The sequence below is a fragment of the Actinia tenebrosa genome, unplaced genomic scaffold (assembly GCF_029948245.1).
Source record: "Actinia tenebrosa isolate PJP-AT-01 unplaced genomic scaffold, QUT_ActTen_1.0 PGA_scaffold6__47_contigs__length_16458017, whole genome shotgun sequence".
NCBI lineage: Eukaryota > Metazoa > Cnidaria > Anthozoa > Actiniaria > Actiniidae > Actinia > Actinia tenebrosa.
The window spans coordinates 14,214,007-14,236,200 of NW_028292583.1; the positions used below are offsets into that span (position 1 = coordinate 14,214,007).

A 22,194-nucleotide genomic window follows, 5' to 3' on the forward strand; every position below is an offset into this window, starting at 1 on the left:
TTGAAAGTCATTTAATTCAGTTGTCCAAAGTTCTGCTAACTTCTAGATAGCATTCGTGTTTTTTTGTTGTTTTTTTTTTTTTTTTTTTTTGTATAAACAAAAAGCTTTAAAAGAAGACGAGAAAATTTGAATATCCTTAAAATCAGAGGCAGGATTTTGATATCACCGAAACTAGTTTTGGAAAATGAAAAGATTATACTAAAAGGTAGTTGTTTAAAATATCTATAAATCACAAAATGAGTAAAACTGTGACTTCATGTCTGATGGAAATGTCATCGCGTACTTGTAAGAAGGAGTTGAAACGATAATGCAACGAATTCATGTTACTAAACATATATACGACGTACTTTATTTTAATAGTCGAGTGAATTATTTCTGAACCTCTAACTAAAAACGTTTACGATAATCTGGTAAGCACGCCTTGAAAGCGGTTAACAAGACTCTAAGTAAATTAGCCGAATAGAATTGTCGACATTGTCGCAATGGCTCTATGTTAAAACTAACGGCATCAGTTAACTGTAATCTGTCTAATCTTGCAAGCTATACAAGCCAACTTTAAACGCAATTTTCTGAGACATCCTGAAGATCTTGCAAAAAAAATTATCAATCATAATCAAACTTGACATGGAATCTCAGGAAAAACCAGTAGATTAAATAAATATAATTTTATCCAAAGTTAGCTTAATGCTTAACTTATAATGCGACGGATCTATACAATCTATCCTTTAGCGATGGAGGGCCAGAATTATTACCCGACCTCGGTCCGCATATTTAAGACCTTGGGAATAATGGGACCAGGTTGTTAATTTAGCAATCCATTATCCAAGGATACCGGACAGCGCCAAGGAAGAGAAGTATTTTTTGTATAAAAGAATGAGTATGAAGGAAATGTGTGAGGAGACAGGAAATTCAGAAAAACTTTTCTGAGTTCCAGATAGGAATCGAACCCACCACCTTCCTTATCATTGAATGAAAGAAATATAACATTTTCATTAACGATATTACCATGTTGGTTTTGTGCTCCTTCTTGAATTTAAACATTTTAAGCTCAAAAATGTTTGAATTTTTTTCAATTTTCTATGAACTTTAAGAAAATAAGATTTTCAAAACATTTTACTAAATCTATGCAAAATTTATTTTCGTCATCACGTGACCATGCGGCAGATGTCAGTTCCGAGCGTAATTTCACTGAGGCCATGAATTAATTATATGATCCATAATTCCAGAAATCACTTCAACATGGAAGCAAACTTATTTCTTCATCTGATAAGTTACATTCTACTAATCTTTGCATTGGGAAATGTCAAAGTTAAATCTATAAGTAATATCAAGAAGCTAAGTTTTTCATTCGTATTAGGATAGATGAATGAATTGAAAGTCCTTTAATTCAGTTGTCGAAAGTTCTGCTAACTTCTAGCTAGCATTCGTTTTTCGTATAAACAATTTTGTATTAAAAAAAAGCTTTAAAAGAAGACGAGAAATTTTGAATATCCTTAAAATCAGAGACTGAATTTGATATCACCGAAACTAGTTTTGGAAATGAAAATATAATACTAAAATGTAGTTGTTTAAAAAATCTATAAATCACAAAATGAGTAAAATTGTGACTTCATGTCTAATGGAAATGTCATCGCATACTTGTAAGAAGGAGTTGAAACGATAATGCAACGTATTCATGTTACTAAACATATATACGACGGACTTTATTTTAATAGACGAGTGAAAACTAAGGAAAGTAAGAAAAAATGCTCTTAATCTTAAGATTAAATTAAAAATCCCAAATGTGTAGAAAATGATATTCTTTATTGAACTAAATCGAATGCAAAACTAGGTAGAATGAATTTCACTTTCTTAGAGAAAGATTCAACACAATATTTTAAGTCGCTATCGCCCTATTCACAGTAACGCTGTCGATGATTTTGCAAGATTAACAAATTTCTAGAACATTAGCAAACCAAGAAAGGTGGTGTTCTTTTTTATTTACCACATCATGCTAAAACAAGAGGTTTCTCAAAACAGTGAAGATTTTTTGTGAATGAGAAAAATACCTCCTTTAACTGTAGCCGGTACTGTAGATTACTCTGAGTGCGACAGATCTCCCTACGAACGCTCGAGTGGAGTTAAACTCCATCTCAAACACTGTTTGGTATAATCTGACGGCCTCACGTATCGTGTACGTATCAGTGACTAACGGAACCAGTGGTAGAATTGATGCTGAGATCGTAAATATACCTTTTTCGAGTACCAAATTACTGTTTTGTTACACCTTGATTGCAGACTCATTTACTCAAAGTTAGCTTCGAATCAGTGTCTAAATATCCACAAATACTTTTAAGAGAAATAGGTTATTTGTTCTAGCCAAGTAACCGTCTTTTTTAAAGTTTAGTGAACAGTAATTTTAGACGAAAAAGTTGTGAGTCTTGCATAAATTGTTACGGCATCTTAGAAATACTTCAGTTCAAATAATTAAGATTAGACGCGAACAATAGGTGTTTAGCGGAATCAAGAAAAATAAGAACCGATGACATGGTTTAAAGTTTCATTCGAAGCGATGATGAGATATAGTTTGTGCGAGCGAAGTTAAAGATCTACCTCATCCCTACCCCCATCGGCAAGGATACTTCAAGCGATTTTAACCTAGTGGGGGTAGTGTAGTGAGAGTTTGGTAACTATACAAAAGTTAGCCTAAGGGGGGTAGAGTTGTGATTTTGCTCCCTTTACGAAAGTTTTACGAAACTTCTCCGATGGTGTTCGTTGCCACTCGAGTTGGCGAATTTACGCGTGACTTGTCAGGCTTAATTATATGCTAATCCTTTGCTAATCCCTGCTATTGTTCTTCAACTTTAGTACCGAACAATAGGGCATTTCTTGATACGAACGTTAAAGTATAAAAGAATGCACAACTTCAACAATACAAACTCTTTCACATTCCACGGACCTTCAATGGAACACAAATCACCAATGAATGTTTCTGAGACTTTCTGCATCTCGTCCCACAGAGTGGTTGCTCATAAACAACATTTTTTGCATTTTTTGCTACGCCTCGTACCTGATAAAACACTCCTACTCGTATACCGCTACACTGTAACAAAGCCTAGGCTGGTCCCGCTAGTTATTGTGAATTGAATGACAGGGGAAAAATAAAGATGCCATCATCGTAATAATAATAATAATAAGAAGAAGAAGAAGAAGAAGAAGAAGAAGAAGAAGAAGAAGAAGTAACCCAAGCAAGAGACAAAGGAGCAAGCTCATGGCTCAATGCGATACCAATTAAAGAACAGGGACTTACTTTGAATAAACAAGAATTCAGATATTCTCTTTGTCTGCGTTATAATATAGCATTATCGGGTTTACCAAGTACCTGCGCTTGTGGGACAACCTTTTCGGTAAGCCATGCACTATCTTGTAAAAAGGGAGGATTTGTTGCACAAAGACATGACAATGTCCGTGATCTACTTGCCATACTTTTAAACAAGGTTTGCAACAACGTTCAAAAGGAGCCACAGCTTATCCCATTGGATGGCGAACAATTTAATCTAAAATCTACTAGCACAAGTCAGGATGCAAGGCTCGACATCAAAGCTGGATCGTTTTGAGCACAGGGAGTAACTGCATTTTTTGATGTAAGAGTATCGCATGTTAATTCCAAGAGCAACCAAAACAAATCCACTTCTACAATCTTCAAGGATCAAGAAAGCGAAAAAAAGAGAAAGTACCAGCAAAGAGTAATCGATGTCGATATGGGAACTTTTACGCCCTTAGTTTTTGGCACAAATGGAGGGATGGGGGCAGAATGCCAGATTTTTCTAAAGCACCTTACTGAGAAATTAACCAAGAAGACAGGGGACACATATGCAAGTACTATAACATGGATTAGAACTCGATTATCTTTTGAAATAATTAAGTCAGTACACATGTGTGTCAGGGGGACAAGAACCCCTTTTTTTAAGGACAATGAATTCTTGAATGACTTTAATCTTAACGCCAATGTAGCGGAAATTTAGAAATATTTAGATTTTAATAATAAATGTATAGTTTTAATATAGTATTATATCAGTGTGAAGAGCTGGACTCGTGTTTTGAGCTATTGATTTATTTTACAACTATGTTTTCATAGATAAATAAGTAAATATTATATATATTTGTTATTTTATATTCATAATCTCTCCTTTTTTGTTTTATAATTATAGCAATATTCTTATCACGTCTCATATTATAATGAATTATTAGTTAATTATTATTGTCAATAAAGTTATTTATTATTAATGATGATAATAATAATAATAATATATATATTTTTAAATTTAATTAATTTAATTTTAAAAAATTTCTCACTAAGAAAAGAAAAATTGTATTTTGTATCTATATAGATATATATGACGTATAGATTATCTCTTCATATATCCTACAATAAAAAAATATCTATTTATTATAATAATAATAATAATAATAATAATAATAATAAAGAGAAAAAGAAAAACTATAATAAAATATACTATAATAAAAATATATCTACTAATGTATAAACATAAAATCTATTTGGTAAAAATTAATCCTAATTATATATGTTTAAAAAATAATAATAATAATGGCAAGCATTTATATATATATATTTTTAAAGTATTTAGCTAATTGCTGCATTTGCAGTCTCAACATCCAAGTCTATGTCCTTTATGTTCCTAAGTATTCTTCTTGTGGTTCTTGAGCCCCTAAGGCATATAAGAGCTGATCTCAAAAGGGAGAAAGAAACCTTTGCTCGTATCCAGGATACAGTGGTGGCATAATCTTCTCCTTTCTTGTTGGCAATTAGTTCGGCGAGCCTACTGTGGTATCTTCTACACTCATCTGCCATACCTCCAGTTGTAGTGAATACTAATGGCGTAAAAGTCGCTTGTTCAACTTCCAAGACTCTGCTAGCATACTTAATAATAATAATAATAATAATAATAATAATAATGATGATAATGATGATGATGATGATAATAATAATGATAATAATGATAATGGAAACTTTATTATAGCTTTTCAGTTTGCAATATACAATCATAAACCTCACTGCTTACAGGTAGTTTACAATCATCTACTTGAATCTAACATGAAATGAAATATGATTAATATATAGGTATCATGTTAATAGTTCATCAGTTCTGGGCTGCACCATTCTTTGTTCCTGCTACAAAATATGTAGTATGTTGTCCTAATTGCAATGTTCATGATGTTTCGAATAACATACTTTTGATCTTTATCATCGAAACCTAAATCTGCAAGCATGGTAAGCAAAGCTGACGATTCACTAGCAAATACACCTAAAGCACTTATGGACAAGTTGACAAAAGTAACTTTCTTAAACTGACTATGGAGAACTTTTGTTAGTTCTTTGTATTTCTCTTTTTTTCTTGATAAATTAGTTTTTAAGTTTGATTTGAAGCCAACTGATAGTTCAAGCACATAAAGGCAGTTTTTTGAAGAGGTTAGCAGAAGGTCTGGACGAAAACTTTCACCAGTTATGATTGAGGAAATTTGGAAGATCAACATACAGGGCATTACCTTTCACCACCTGAAGAGACTTAGCCAGAGAATGAAGAATGGAGTCATGTCTCCAAGTAAATCGACCCTGGGCAAGATAGGTTTTACAGCCAGCTACCACATGAAGAAGGGTTTCAGGGAATAAACAGAATGAACAATCAGGTGTTGAAGAAATTTTCCATTTTGCAAGGTTTTTTCTTGTTGGAAGGGTGTTGTTTATATAACGAATCGTGAAGTTATAGATATTTTTAGGTGATTTAGACTGCACAGATGACCAGATACTGTTTAGTTTTGGCAAGGAATCATTTATTACTTGTTTTTGAAGAAGAAGCCTTGTGAGACCAGATTGTGACATAGTTTATGTTCTTGATCGTCATGGAAATTTTTGATCACGTCTTTAGTTGTTTTGAATAATGATGATGATGATGATGATGATGATGATGATGATGATGATGATGATGATGATGATGATGGACAACTGACTGGAACATTCAACATATACAAAAACTCGACAGAAAAACACGGAAAATCATGAACGAAAACCATTGCAAACATAACCACGAGTCCAATGCTATACTCTAACTCCCCTTTCACAAAGGAGGCAAAGGTCTACAACAGATTGAAATGTTGTACAAAGTAATAAAGATAAAAACAGCTCACTACATAACAACCAACACCGACCAACATTCCAATAACACGAAAGAAACCAAATCATTAAGATCGATCATAAAGGACGCTAAGAAATATGCAAACCAAATAAACTTAGAGGTAGAGTACGGCATCACAGAGAAAACAACAACTATCACAACAGACGAAGGACAAATTCAAGTTATTAAGTGTCAACCAAGGCATATCAAACCGGCGCTCAAGAAAGAAACAGAAGCTAAGTTTGAAGACGAAGTTAAGCAACAAGCATGGGTAGGCCAGTACCTTCTTAGGCAATGGCAAGACAAAGATCTAGAGAAAGAAAGTTATAACATCCCTATAAGATATGGAAGAACATTCCTGACGTCGTTTACAGTGTACACACTAGTATCCTGCAACAGGTACTGACAACTAAGGTATATCGTAGAAAGAAGTTAAAGGAAGAAGGATCCGGAGGAGATCTAAGATGCAGGTTATGCCACGTCCAAGAAGAAACAATACCACACTTGCTATGCGGATGTTCTGCTATCGCACAATCCCTATACCATGCAAGACACGATCGGATGCTACGCCCTATTTACCATCAAATCATATCGCCCTATGGGTTCACTAAAGATGAAGATCTGCCAATGCCATGGCACAAACAACCAATACCAGAACCTGTCGTAAAGAACAAAAAAGCAAAGATACTCTGGGACATTCCAATACATCTGAAGGTTGCATCAAAGAACGGAGCTAACAAGCCGGACATAGTGATAAAGGACAAAGAGAAGAAGACCTGGTTGATCATTGAAGGAACTGTTTGTAATATAGGCATTATTGAAGAACGAACACTATTAAAACAACAGAAATATACCGAATTAAGATCAGGTCTAAAGAGCCTATATCCCGATTATAAAGTAATCCAAGTAAACATTATCCTGGATTTTCTAGCGGGTTATAAGAAACAACTTGTACATGATATGGAAAGTGTAGGTATAGATGATGGACAAAACGTGATAAGACAATGCCAAAAATGGGTGATATCGCAAAACTGCGACCAGTTAAGGCATTTTACACCTTTTAATAGACATTTGTTAGTGACACACTAAGGATATAGCCTAGAACTATAAACGTTCCGCTTTATTCTTGTAAAGTATTACCCATACTGAAAGTTTAAATAAACGAAGATAATAATAATAATAATAAAATAATAATAATAATAATAAAATAATAATAATAATAATAATAATAATAATAATAATAATAATAAAAAAGAAAACGGATCATGATAATTGTCACAAGCTTAACAGTGTCATCTCTTTAGAATTTTTATGTTCTCATTTTATCTTTTTTATTTTTTCGTTCCCACTTTGATTTGATCAGCGGCTCAAAACAGTTTTCCTAAAACGCGCGCTCCATGGACCGCGTATCGTAGACATTTTCATCTTAAATTTGCGAAAGGAAAATTTTTTTGCCTGAAAAAACTCTACTGAAATAATACTCAAAAATTGTGCGGCGAAGTTTAAACATGCTGGGCATAAAAATTACGGTTTGGTTACCGAGTTTTAAAAAACTTTGATGGCATAAGTTTGGTAGGGTTTTGATTTTGTTGATATATATGTCAGTCATGGTCTATGGCTTTTCTTTTCAGGCTTTTTGCTGTCATATTATTGACATATAACGTTTTACCAGGTCATTTGATATTGTAGTCCGTATGTGAAAACAGAGTTAATAGAGGGGAAAAGGATAAAAAACACTTTCTAGAATATTCTGAAAATGATATTTTAAGCTTTCAGTTTTATTTTCGTTTTTAAAAATGACTCAAAAATCAGCAGGAAATGATAATATAAATGATAACATCTTGTGGGGAGTGCACATACACAAAAGACCATTTGTGTCTTTGTTTTATGAACTGTTCTGGTTAAGTGCTAGCGACTATTTGTATAGGAAATCGCAAAGGCTCGTGCAATTACAAGAACTTTCAAAACATTACTCGTGTCTATTAATTTCCAAATTGTACTCGAGATCGTAGGATTTTTTGTTTATAGTTCACTCAACAAAATTTCAGTAAAAAATGCGAACTGACGCCCGTTCATCTTTGTCTATTTAGCGGCCGATTTTCAGTCCATCGCGCTACTCAAATGCATAAAAAAGATTAGTTATTACGGCTTTAAAATTTCATTCATATGTTTTTTAAGTACAAAATGATAGAAAATAATTGTTTTGACATTGTTTTGGCCGTGTTGCCATAGCGATATAAATTTCATTTATATGTTTTTTAAGTACAAAATGATAGAAAATAATTGTTTTGGCCGTGTTGCCATAGCGACCTACGGAGTACAATTAACGCTATAATTGTACTCCTCTCGACCAATCAGAGTCGAGTAATCTTGTTGAGTGTACTATAAGTCACTAAACAGCACCGTTTGTCAGTATCAATTTTGATTTTATTTCATGGTTTTACTGCATGTGCTCTATAACTAACTTAGAATATCATTACAAAAATATGATTTATCAAACTTATTCATACTAGAAACAATATAAGGTAGAAGAAACAATGGAAGTCTTTTACTGACTTATAAAATTGACGCCTATAGTTACTCTTGAACTCACTTTAACTATTAACGTGGACCAATATTATATCTGTGGCTCTAGTAAAAAAAACATTTGGTAATGTACTGGTTTAACGCAAACTATATTTTATCAGCTTCAAGTACGACAGATTCGTTCATCGATAAACCTGATGAAGAAGTGTACAGAGACGAAGGCAGTGATGTCACATTAGAGTGGCACTTTCACGTCGGATCCTGTTCCAGTTCATCTACATTCAGGGAATTTCTTTTTGGTGTTTGGGATGATTCTGGCTTTGTGAAAAACAAGATCCTGGCTGTCCAAGAAAACAACGTGGTATCTAAAGGAAGCGGATTTGAAAGAAAGGTGGATTGGAGCGGGAATATTTACGACTGTGTGAATTGTACAGCAATAGTCAAAATGTACAACTTGACGGATGCGGACTTCAAGAAGTATGGCGTAAAGGTGCAACTAGGTTTCAAAAGGAGCCCTCTTACAAATTGGCTGAGACTTGTAAAATTTGGTAAGTTATAACATACTTTGATTGTCAGTCAGTTACATGCTAAGAAGGAGGATAAGAAGAAAGGAAGGAAGGAAGGAAGGAAGGAAGGAAGGAAGGATATAAGTGTAATAATATATACTTGTCACGCAACATTAGGTTCTATTATGTAACAAATGTAATATGACTCTCTCTCCCCTCTCTCTACACACATTGTATCAAGTTAAGCACCAGAATAAGTATGCCGAATTAATCATCATTAAAGCAAGCAATCATAATCAAAGCCTCCACTAAATATCATGACATGGTGTCAGAAGTAAAGCACTAAACACACAAGACACTGGAAGGTCAGTAATATTAAGAAATAAGCGTTTTTTCGGCAAGAAACACATCAAGCATGGCGACAGGGTTCACGCCCCCTGTTATGAACTGGCAAGCTGGAGCCGATATCACCGACGAATTTGCTAGATTTAAACAATATTGCCAATTAATATTCACCGGTCCGTTCTCAAAGAAATCAGATGTAGAAAAATCCTCATATATATTACTTTGGATAGGCCGTCAAGGCGTAGATATATACAACAGTTTCACGTGGGCCGACGACGATGACAAAACAAAGCCCGACTTTATTTGGTCCAAATTCGAAAAGCATCTTGCACCTAAAACTAACTTTAGATTAGAAAGATATCAGCTACAACATCTAAAACAAAATAACGATGAGAGCACTGATGATTTCATGACTAGGTGCAGGAATCATGCAAATAAATGCAAGTTTAGAGATCAACAGGAGTTAGAAGAACGCCTGATTGAACAATTGATTATAGGCACTAAGCATGTTAAAGCTCAAGAGCGAATACTAGAGCACGGAAACGACTTAACGCTTGACAAAGCAATCGAATACGCCCGAACTTACGAAGCAACGATGGCGCATATAGCACAGCTATCCAACAAACCGATTGACAACCAAAGCGTGCACGCCATAGGAAAATCCGGAACCGGGAACATGAGAAAATGTGGAAACTGCGGAAACACTCACGAATACCGAAAATGTCCCGCATATGGCTCTACATGCAATTATTGCTCCAGAGCTAACCACTGGAGTAAAATGTGCCGCCAAAAGAACAGGTCCACACAACAGCCCACAAACCAACATACGACACAAGACAAAAAACCATCATATCAAGACAGCACACAAGACGCACGTCACAAAAACAAGCGCGTCCATGAGATGGTGAGCACAAATGATTTACATGAACATTTTGACTCATTGAATTTTGAATCAATAAGTGTTGATAACGTCAATACTAAACCCAGAGATGAAGTATACGCAACACTAGGCGTTCAATTGGCCAACATGCGAAACGCACAAGCTGCAAACTTGAAGGCCAAGGTAGACACAGGAGCACAAGCCAACATCCTACCAATCCGACTTTTCAAACAGATGTTTCCGGAGAAAATTGGTCCAGACGGAAACCCTCTACCTAAAGCCCTAAAGCCATCAGCAACAAAGCTCACAGCATACGGCGGATCAGAAATCGGTCAACTAGGCATATATGATATAGAATGCATACACAACAAATTGCAAACCAAAGCACCTTTCTACATCACCAACGCGCCAGGCCGTGCAATCATAGGCTTGCCAACAGCACTTGATTTAAAGCTAATTACACTGAACTGTTCTGTGGAAACACAGGATGATGCCAAACAACCACACGGCCAAAGTCAAACAAACCACGCTACGAGCCAGAAGATAGAAAGTAAAGCACAGCTATTATCCAAATACCCCACCTGCTTCGACGGCATCGGAAAATTCCAAGGCGAATACCATATCACGCTGAACCCCAACATAGCCCCTGTGATTCACCCACCAAGAAGAGTACCAATCAGCCTTAAGGATGATATCAAGCTAGAGCTAGACGAGATGATGGAACAAGAAATAATCACAAAGGTCCGAAAAGGTGAACCCACCGCATGGGTCAACAGCCTAGTCTATAGACGCAAACCCAACGGTAGAATAAGAATATGTCTGGATCCTAAAGATCTTAATGCCGCCATTCAACGTGACCACCACGTTACGCCAACACTAGAAGAAATTCTTCCCAAACTCAGCGGAGCCAAGCATTTTTCAATTCTAGATGCCAAAAGCGGATACTGGAACGTCGTCCTCGACAAAGAATCAAGTTACCTCACAACTTTCAACTCCCCGTTTGGCAGGTATCGGTTTCTGAGAATGCCATTCGGCCTCCGTATGTCACAAGACGTATTCCAATCCAAAATCGACCAGACCTTCGAAGGCTGTAAAGGAGTCATTGGAATCGTCGACGACATAGTAGTCTATGGCCAAACAGAAGAAGAACATGACCAAAACTTGCACAGCATGATCCAAAGATGTGAGAAGACTGGGTTAAAGCTCAATCCAGACAAATGTCACATAAAGCAAGATAAGATCAAATTCTATGGCATCATCTGTAGCGAAGCTGGAATACAGCCCGACCCTGCAAAGGTGTCCGCCCTGAAGCAGATGAAACACCCAGGAGACCGCCGAGATCTTCAAACCTTCCTAGGACTAGCAATCTACATGAGTCCTTTCATACCCAACTTAAGCACACTTACAGCACCTTTAAGAGGTCTACTCAAAGATAACCAAGTCTTCACTTGGAACGCCAACTACCAAGCAGCATTTGAGCAAGTAAAGAAGTCAATCACTGATACAACCACCCTAACATATTTCGACGATAGAAAGGAAGTAACCCTACAAGTTGATGCCTCGACCAAGGGTCTTGGAGCATCCTTACTCCAAGATGGCAAACCAGTCGCTTTTGCAAGCAAGTCGCTAACTGAAACCGAAGCAAGATACGCTAACATCGAAAGGGAACTTCTAGCAGTAGTATACGATTGTGAGAGATTTCATACTTATCTATTCGGGCGACCATTCATAGTGCTTACCGACCACAAACCTCTAGAAAGTATTCACCTCAAGCATCTGATATCTGCACCACCCAGATTACAGAGAATGCTACTAAGATTGCAGCCATACGACCTGAAAATCAAGTACATACCCGGCAAAGACATGTTGATAGCAGATGCACTCTCACGTCTATCACCAGAAGATCACCATCCCATTGGAAACATGGAAGTCCAAGTACATGAGGTGTACCCTCAATTTAGCAAGACCATGATTGAGAAGATTCGTGAAAACACCAGCGCAGACCAAGAATTAGCCACCCTCAAGCAAGTCATCTACGAAGGCTGGCCATCAACCATCAAAGAAATCTCAAAGAGCCTAAAGCCTTACTGGTCATTCAGAGACGAATTAGGAATAGATGACGGAATACTAACAAAAGGTCAAAGAATCATCATTCCCGTAACGCTTCAAAATGACATTCTACAAAAGCTTCACGCAGCACACCAAGGAGCTGAAAAGACAAAGCTCAGAGCCAGAACTTCTGTGTACTGGAAGAACCTTAACAACGATATTGATAAGATTACCCAATCATGCCCCATTTGCCAACAACATCAGGCATCTAATGCCAGACAACCGTTGCTGCCAACTGAGATACCTCCTCGGCCGTGGCACACCATAGGAACTGATCTGTTCCACTTACACGACTCTGAATACCTTCTGATCTCTGACTTTTACTCCAAATACCCATTCGTCAGGAAGATACCCAAAGGGCAGAGTAATAGCAGAACTGTCATTAATGCGATGAAGCAAATCTTCAGCGAGCAGGGAATCCCAAAAATAGTCCGCTCAGATAACGGCCCTCAGTACGACAGTGTAGCATTCCAAGAATTTGCCAACGAATATGGTTTCCACCACGTAACCAGTTCTCCACACTACCCACAAGGAAATGGATTCATAGAAAATCAAGTTAAAACAGTCAAAGGTGTTCTCATGAAGACACTCGAGAAACGACAGGATCCCAGTATGGCACTGCTTTGTCTACGCACCACACCCATTGACAATAAACTCCCATCGCCGTCTGAGTTACTTTTCGGAAGAAAGCTACAAGATAACCTACCCCGCACCATCAACAGGAGTGCCAACAGTGATCAAATCACCGACCGGCTAAGGGAGAAACAAGAAATCCAAAGGTTCTACCACGATCGTAATGTCAGACCTCTACCCGAGCTAGCAAGAGGTACCAACATCACCATTCAGAATCCCTCGACCAAGAAGTGGGAGCCTGCAGTCGTCAAGGAAAAGCTTGAAGCACCACGCTCATACTTAGTGACGTCACAAACTGGAAGTGAGCTTCGACGCAACAGGTGTCACATCAGAGAAGCACCCCCAGCGGCAGAGCAACCTACCAGTGAATATCAAGAACTAACAGAGACCAGAGGCAATGCAGAACCTCTGGAAAACAACGGAAGCCACGCACCTGGGACCACAGTTACCCGAAGTGGAAGAATCGTAAGACCGCCCAACAGATACGTTAAAAAAAAAAAAATTAGACACTTGCAAGCATGAGCAAGTAGTATTACTGTTATTACATATGATATTTTTTCTATTAAGATAATTTTTAGCGTTTCATAAAATTAGTTTTTTTTTCTTTAATGGAAAGGGGGATGTAATAATATATACTTGTCACGCAACATTAGGTTCTATTATGTAACAAATGTAATATGACTCTCTCTCCCCTCTCTCTACACACATTGTATCAAGTTAAGCACCAGAATAAGTATGCCGAATTAATCATCATTAAAGCAAGCAATCATAATCAAAGCCTCCACTAAATATCATGACAATAAGAAGAGAAAAAAGAAAGTTCATTTAATTTTTCTTTCATTTCATGCACCCTTCGGCAGAACCTGCAGAAATCATAAACTCATCATGGCCGCGAAGAATTGAAGTCGAAGAAGGTAACGCAACGACTATCGAATGCAAAGCGAAAGGACGTCCAACGCCTTCTGTCATCATCAAGAAGAAGAATCGTACACTGTGTAATGATAGTACAGGGCACTGTGTATACAAGATTCGAAAAGCCAAGCCCGCAGATGAGGGAGAATACTTGTGCTTAGTACAGCAAAGGAACTACAGCCAAATCGGACGTTCCTTGAACCTGACGGTGTTAGAGGGAAGAAACATATCAGCGATAGACACAAACGCAGGTATATGGGGGAATATTATTGACTATTAAAAGACTTAGAAAAGAGAGGAACAAAAAGGAGCTTGAATGCAACTCAGTTTAATACAAAGTATTTATTTGATTCAATTCCAGAGAACCGAACCACGATCAAGGCCCCGTCCATACGTATCCGGAAAGTTTTGTATCCGCAAATTATGTTTTGCGGACACGAAAATATTTGCGTCCACACGCAGCGTATTCGAATCGTTTTCACCGTCCACACATATCCGTTTTCGTAAAATTTCCGGATACGGATACAAAATTTTGCGGACACGTGTGGACGGGGCCCAAGACAACACAAAATGATACATCTGTGGTTGTATTAAGTATTATCAAACTCATTAATAATTTATGAGGAAAACAAAACAGAAATCACGACCCTGAAGAGTGTTGTAAATCTGATACAAAATTGTGTTCATTTGCATAAACTTTAAGTTGGATTTTCTTGGCCAGATTCACTTTGATTTTGAAAATTTTAGTGAAACACAAAGGAACTAACCTAGACGTTTGATAAGTCATATACAGTATTCGTGTCCGTGTTGTATCCGATAAAAAAAAATCATACTGTATATATTACTTGAAGTGGGCATAGTGGGCATAATAATGATGGCTGCCGGGATCTCCGAGTGTGTCTATTTTGTAGGGCTTGTATCAAGGCTCAGCTTAGATTCAATCGTGATGAATCAGAACCCGAGAAAATCCCCACCTATCAAGTCTAGAGGCTGATTTTATCGAGCAATTAGAAGTGATGATCCCGCACCTAGAAGATAAATCAGAGCCCGAAAAACCACGTATTCGGTCTAGAGTTGATTTTTTTGAGCAACAGGAATTAAGATTCATTTACATGTGTTTAGTATATTGTTTCAGATGCAATACACTAAAAATAGAATAAATAATAATTATTAATCCTACTTTAGACAATGTCACTATGACCCACAATGCACTTTGGTCTTAGAATGCACTATTCAGTACTTTTTTTGAAATAGCTGTATAGACATTGATGTTTTTACTGGGAAGTACGCCACTCGTATTTTTCATACGAACTACATCCAAGACCTCGGTGACATATTTTCTATATAATAAAAAGGAAATTACACGTTGGATTGAAGATATGAAGTTCATCTTCTTGTGTTGAAAAATATTTCATTCGTTCGCCACGCCCACACGTGAAATATTTTCACCATTCAAAGATTAACTTCATATTTTCAAGCCAACGTGTAATATCCATTATAACCGGTTCCAAAGTATTTTGGGCTTTTATTCCATTTTAGAAAATTAGAAGTGATTTGTTATCATCATTGCAGGTTTAAGTTAAGGGACCGCTCATTATTTATGGGGGGGGGGGGGGGGGGGGTGGCCAACAGCATTTATTTCAAAGAAAGGGGGTGGGTCACAAAAGAAAGATCTTGTATTGGAGGTGTGTGTTGGGGGGGGGGGGGGGGGGGAGCAGTGGCTTAACTGTTAGACTAAAGTGCTTTTATGTAAAGAGATGGGGCCACATTTTTAAGACAAGTTTTAAACTTATGGTTGCATAGGAATACGACAGAAATCAGTTTTGAGTAATTTCAAAATTTGTATAAATATAACAATTGATTGTTTATTGTACACATTAAAACAAAACAAAACAAAGCTTTTCTTGATAATTTTTCAATCGAGACATTGAAGGACGTGCTTATCTTCATATCTATACACACTCTATGGTGATTTTTATAATCCCCCACGCACTAACAACAACACAATTGTAGTTTAGGGACTAGTTTCGTCCGTTTATTAGGACCTTTTCAACCTAACTGAATCTAACTGAATGATTACGTTGCGATGTAGTGTTTATACTCGTGATGAACGAGAGCGCGCGCAGTAAACTTGCGCTTGCTGTAAAAGTATAAGAAGAAAGAAAATTCTATATTATAACTGTTCTAGGGATCTTCATAAAGTTCCATTCTGTTTTGTTATTTATTATTTTATCTTGTTCTTCTCTGCTAATTTTAACAGACTCAGTTATTTGTCTCAACATTGCATCACCCTGAAAAGATCTTGTCACATTCATGGTGAAGTCTGTAATAAGCCCTTCGTGTTTCTCTTTGCAATGTCTACTTAGTGCTGATGATTCGCCTTTCGAATCCAGTGCCATCAAATGTTCTCTTCCCCTAGTGTACGCGTTTCTTGCCGTCTCTCCGATATACTTATCGCCACAGGATTTGCAACTGATCTCATACGTTACATCTGTAGCTCTGCAATTTCCTCTACCTCCTGTTTGGCACACTAGGCAGTCTTCCTGTCCACAAGGGTCTTTCCTGAGCGGGTTTGACTTTTATAGCAAACTCTTAACGCTCGTGCTAGCTTTCTCCATTAATTTGATCTTAATGCTACTCTTTCTGACATCATCTTCAAGTCTTCTTTTCAGCTTCCGAGTTTGGTGTCGCTGGTATCATTATGACACTCGTAAAGCCTCCTCTCTTATACCAGGTCTTCTCTTTGCATTTTTTTTCTTTCCTTCTTTCCATTTTCATCCACTCTTTGCGTCTGTACAACGGTCTTTCACCTGATTGATCTTGTACGCTTTCAGTGCTGAGTGTACGACTTCATACCGGAACTTTTTGCTGTATCCTGAGTACTGCATCCTAAGTACCAATTCATTTACGTGTTGTACAGTACATTTCCATGGTAGGAGGAGGCTACAGTTAAGGAGTACTCTTAAAACTTCTTGGGTCATAATGGTACGTTTGTTGTTCCATGGTAGTGCTGATCTTGAGTGGACCACATACTTTGAAGCAACATCCTTAGTATAGAACTCATGTAGAACAACTTGTGCGCTTGTGTTGTCACTCTCCTTCTCTCCTGTCCATACCTTAAGATCTAAAATAGGTAGCTTTCGATCCCGGTAGTTAGTACAGTAATCAACTTCAACCTGTATTGAAGTATGGATAGAATTGGCTACCGACCTTAGAAGCTCCATAGCTCTTGCATCTTTCTCCTTCTCTTTATCATCGTCTCTTGTACTATCTGTGATGGTGATAGCTCCATTCTTATATCTTGCACCGACTTCCGGTACCTTCATGACAATGTTGATGCCATCAACATATCTCTTGTACATGTACATATCTAGTCCCAAATTATGCATGAGTACTTTGAGGTTTCAATCCCACCATATCATGAAGATCTGTTCTAGCACACCAGTCAGCCCCAGGCCTATGGGTCCTCCCTTCAGTTGTTTCTTGATTTCACCATTAAAGCTATACACATGATTCTTCATAACGAATAGAAGAAGTACAACCTTCAAAGCCTCGATGAACATGCGGCGTTTCACATCATCAGATGGTAAACACTCAGCAGGGTTCCATGGTTTAAAACGTTTCTCTTTGCTAACTTCTAACGCACATCCTGTTATTGTAGGCTTCCTTCCTCTGTTTGACTTTCGAGTGGGACAATATCTTAGCACATCTATTTCTTCCAAGTACCTTTCATCATGGTGAAGAGATAGATAAAGTCCTATCTCTTCCCCATCTGTTCCTGAAAAAGTTATATCGCTGTCATGAATAACCTCACAAACTTTCTCTACAGTAAACCCAATGTCAAGACTTGGGTATAATGCCTTAACATTAGCCGATCCAACTACCACCTCTTCTGTTTTAGGTATTCTGTTTACTTCACGTATCTCTGCCATCATCTCCTCTGTACTCATGCACACATCTGGTTCTTCCTTCCATACCTCCTCCAGCAAAGAGCTTACTACATGTGATAAATGATGATTATATCCCACCACTGCTCCACACACAGGTCTAACAGGTGTCCAACTTCAGGATCATTAACTGTTTTGTGGTCTTTCCTAAGTGTGTACAGAGGAGCAATAGGACAGTTTGTTGTTATCATGTTGTTTTTTATCCTTTGTTCGTGCCCTGTTTCTTTGCCAGCCTGAAGGATCCTTCTCCATATGATAGAATGTGCACTCATCAACGGCTCTAGTCGGGAATAATCCTCTTCAGTTATAGTCTCGTCTTTAACCACGTGAGTTGTAGATGCTTTGACGTAATTATCAGGTGTATCCACAGAGAATCTTCCTGACTTGTCCGTTTGGTATATTACTACATTCCCATCACGACTTCTTTCCTTTAATGATTTCAATCCCTCCTTTTCTTCTCTTTTCAAATTTTGCCACAAAGGTTTATTCTGATTCTCAGTAACATATGTATGCACAGTGGTCATCATTTTGCCTTTAAGATGTTGTAATTCGACTTCCTTCTGTTCTTCTAAGGGAGCTGGGAGAAAAATGCGTTTGTTAAATGGTAAATCAGTGGCACGCATTGTTCTCATGTCGACCTTTCTGCTTTCCTCACTCACATTGAAACCGCTTTCTTCCTTAATCTGACCATTTTGTTCTTTATCCCTCTTCTGATCCCAGCGATGTTTAGCTAGACCTTTTTCAATCTGTGTTTCCATCATTTCCTCATCAATCCTTTCGTAGATTGCAAACTTAGGTGGTAGACTGAGTACACTTTCTTCACTTTCATTGATTTGACATTGGCCATAACATTGTGGTTTTGAGGAATAATTCTCAGGTATCTTCTCATCCTTGATGTTTATTCCTTCGATCGTGTCCGGTACTTTGCAATCTCTATCAAATTTCTTTGTGAGAAATTTAACCTTGCTCTTTCTCTTTTGATTAAACTCGTTTCTTATTACCTTCTTTTCTTTTCTCCACATTCTGATGAATTCAACCCACATTCCTTCTTCCACCAAAATAGGCTTTACTTCTCTCCATACACGGGTGTTGTTTTGTCTCTCTTCCTGTAGCTTTCGGAAAGCATCCTTCTGTTTCCATGCCATGATCGTGTTAACCAAAGCGATTCTTCTTCCTTTTGGGAAATCTTTGCATAAGCTGTATGATTGTTTCTCAACCGAAGTAAATCCTATCTTCTTTTTCTTGAATGATGTTACCAAATCCACAACGTAAAATGCGTGTTGAAGCTGTTTTGTTTGTTTCATTGTGCGTCTCATTGTCTCTAAAACCATTTCTGGATTTTCTGCTTTTCTTGATAATTTTTCAATCGAGACATTGAAGGACTTGCTTATCTTCTTCCCTAAACTACAATTGTGTTGTTATTAGTGCGTGGGGGATTATAAAAATCACCATAGAGTGTGTATAGATATGAAGAAAAACAAAGCAATTGGTTCTTTTTGCATATACAATCATTACACAAGTAATAGATCACTCTTATTTATTCTTCTAATTGATGTGGAAATTCCACATTTTTAATATCGTCAAATGCACAGTGGAATTTTGAAACAAAAATACTGTCTGAAACTATATGAAGTGAAACAAGAGTAACGAAATTATTAATTATTGTTCGCTGCAGCTAGACCCATGACAGCTAAATTTATGTCTAGACTGAATACAAAATCACCACAATGAAGGTATAATGTAACTTGAAATATCTTGATCAAATTAAATTTGATTTTAAAATTTACAATCAAAAATACCAGCACTACCCTAGATATTTGACTAATCATAAAACATTGGCTTATGTACTGTAAGCTAACAGCTTGCAATTTAAAAGTCCTTAGATTATACCTTATCTATTACATAAGCATCGGTGAGGATGTAACACTTTGGTCCAAACTTTGAGAGGGAGGGGGGGGCATCTTTTTTATGCATACTAAAAGGGGGTGGGCTAACTTGTAACTTGTCGCGACGAAGAAGGTTTTGGTGGACGTCAATCACAAGGCGTTTCCATAACATTGTCGGAAAACACAAAGCTATAAGGGCACGTGCCTATAGGATGTCATGGAAACGCCTTGATTGACGTCCACCAAAACCTTCTTCGTCGCGACAGAAACAATCGCTAGAGGGTTTCAATATTTATAATCAACTAATGCTCTTAACAAGCAGCCCATAGTTTGTCGATGGTTATAATTTATTACATTTACAGATTTATCTCCCTCCCCTTTTCTCGTTCTCTCCCACGCTCTTCCCTTTAGGACCTGTTCACAGACTTTATTGGATTTTTTAGCTCAGACATATTTTTCTTCTTTGTTGAAAAAGGTTTGACGGGTGGAGAAATAGCTGGCATCGTTATTGCGTGTGTTGCTGTTGCTATTGCTATTGCTATAGTGGCTGGAATTGTGTGCTGGCGGAGACGAATATGTTGTTTTCAACAGAACGAAAACCCGATCCCGACCAATGAGGATGACGTGAATGATGAAGATCTGTAGTCAAGGAAAGTGTAATTTTGGCAATTAATACGTAGAACAGACTGAAAGGACGAAAATAAAAGGACGAAAGATGTGTTCGCCACGTTACAGTGCAAATCGAAACACTGTGGGCACCTAGAAATATTCTAGGAATGTTATATAGATCTCCTTTGGCCAATCAGAATTGACTTTCAAACAAAAAGATAACGGAAAGATAACAGTAACGCTTCTGATTGGCCGATTAAACATTCATGAAATATTTCTAGATGCCCACTGTTTTCGATTTGCACTGTTATTGGTTGACATGACAAAACGACACCAAGACCAAATCTTTTGTTGGTTAAAGTCAACCAAATTGATGGCTATGACGTCACATGCACCCTAAGAATTGCTTGCCACTCTAACTTTGATAAGTCTTCACATTCGAGCTCGTTAAAAAAATACATAGAGGATATTACATGGGCGCGCGGAGATACGAAATTTATCTTCGAGTGTTGAAAAGATCTCTCACAAGTGAGCGTAGCGAACGAGTGACAGATTTTCAACACGAGAAGATAAATTTCGTATCTCCGCACACCTATGTAATATTCTGTTTACTATATAATTATCAATGAAGTATGTTTTGGCTTTTTCAGGCAATTCTTTCCGTGAATTTTTGAATAGTCATCGCAATGGTGTTATTTTCACACGTGGAAATAACATCTTATTTTCACGTGTGAAGATATCAATTTTTCGAAATAGAGAAAATTAGATATTTCATTGGTAATTATATGATAAATATCGATATTTTATGAGAATGCTTTTAAAAAATCATAATTAGGTGAATGTTTTTTTAATTGATTTAGAGAGCTCTTTTTCAGGTAGAAAATATTTCGTGTGTTATTAATAATCTCCTAGGGGTTCCGGCTGAAAAGTCAGTTACGTAACATAACTCCGTACCATTAAGGATCATCTATTATTTATTTTTCTTCATTGAACAAACATGAACAGAAGAAACAAGATATTAAAGAAACCAAAATCATACGAGTGATTACGAAATTTGTTAAATCACAAGTATGATTTTGATCCAAAATTTCACGACACGAAGTTCAATTACCACTTAATCATATCCTTTTTGTAATCATACACAAGAAAAAGACACAATAAAGGGTGCAGAATAATCAATTTAATGTAGAAGAAGAAGTAAATCAATCAGGTTTTTCCTGGTATAAAATAAACGATTTATCAGCAAATCATTAAATATTCATAAATAATGCTAATCATTCTCTTCTCTGATTGGCTGAATATAAGAATTCTGTTCTGTGATTGGTTCTTTCAAAAAGAAAGTCGCTCCTAAGGATGCGATTTGGAAATCAATCACAATCCTTTGAACCAATCAGATTGCAGGATTTGGTAGTGATTACAAAAAGGATATGATTAGGGGTTGAAATCAACACGATTTTAAATTATGCGTACCTTTTAGGGGTCTTTTTCAAAATCGACCGCCGAACACCCCTACTCGCGGAGTTGAGGGGTGGGGTTTCGCGGAGTTGCCCGGCCTCACTTTAATTGCCGGTATCAAGAAAAAAGAGAGATTTTGTAACGTAGCTGTCGATCTTGAAAATCCATTAAAATTTTTTTCTCAAAATGTCTTTACTGTATTATATTTATCTG

The 22,194-nt window shown here is 37.1% G+C and overlaps 1 protein-coding gene across 1 annotated transcript in view; it reads left to right on the forward strand.

The window, feature by feature from the left end:
• The window catches only part of LOC116293446 (uncharacterized), a 36,534-nt gene extending 14,366 nt beyond the window's left edge, over positions 1-22,168 (forward strand). Inside the window, exons 3-5 of the mRNA XM_089039570.1 lie at positions 8,861-9,247; positions 14,033-14,335; positions 20,393-22,168. Of these exons, the coding sequence (XP_088895696.1) occupies positions 8,861-9,247; positions 14,033-14,335; positions 20,393-20,562 (860 nt within the window). The 3' untranslated portion in view covers positions 20,563-22,168. The remainder of the gene's footprint in view (positions 1-8,860; positions 9,248-14,032; positions 14,336-20,392) is intronic.
• The last annotated feature ends 26 nt before the right edge of the window (positions 22,169-22,194 follow it).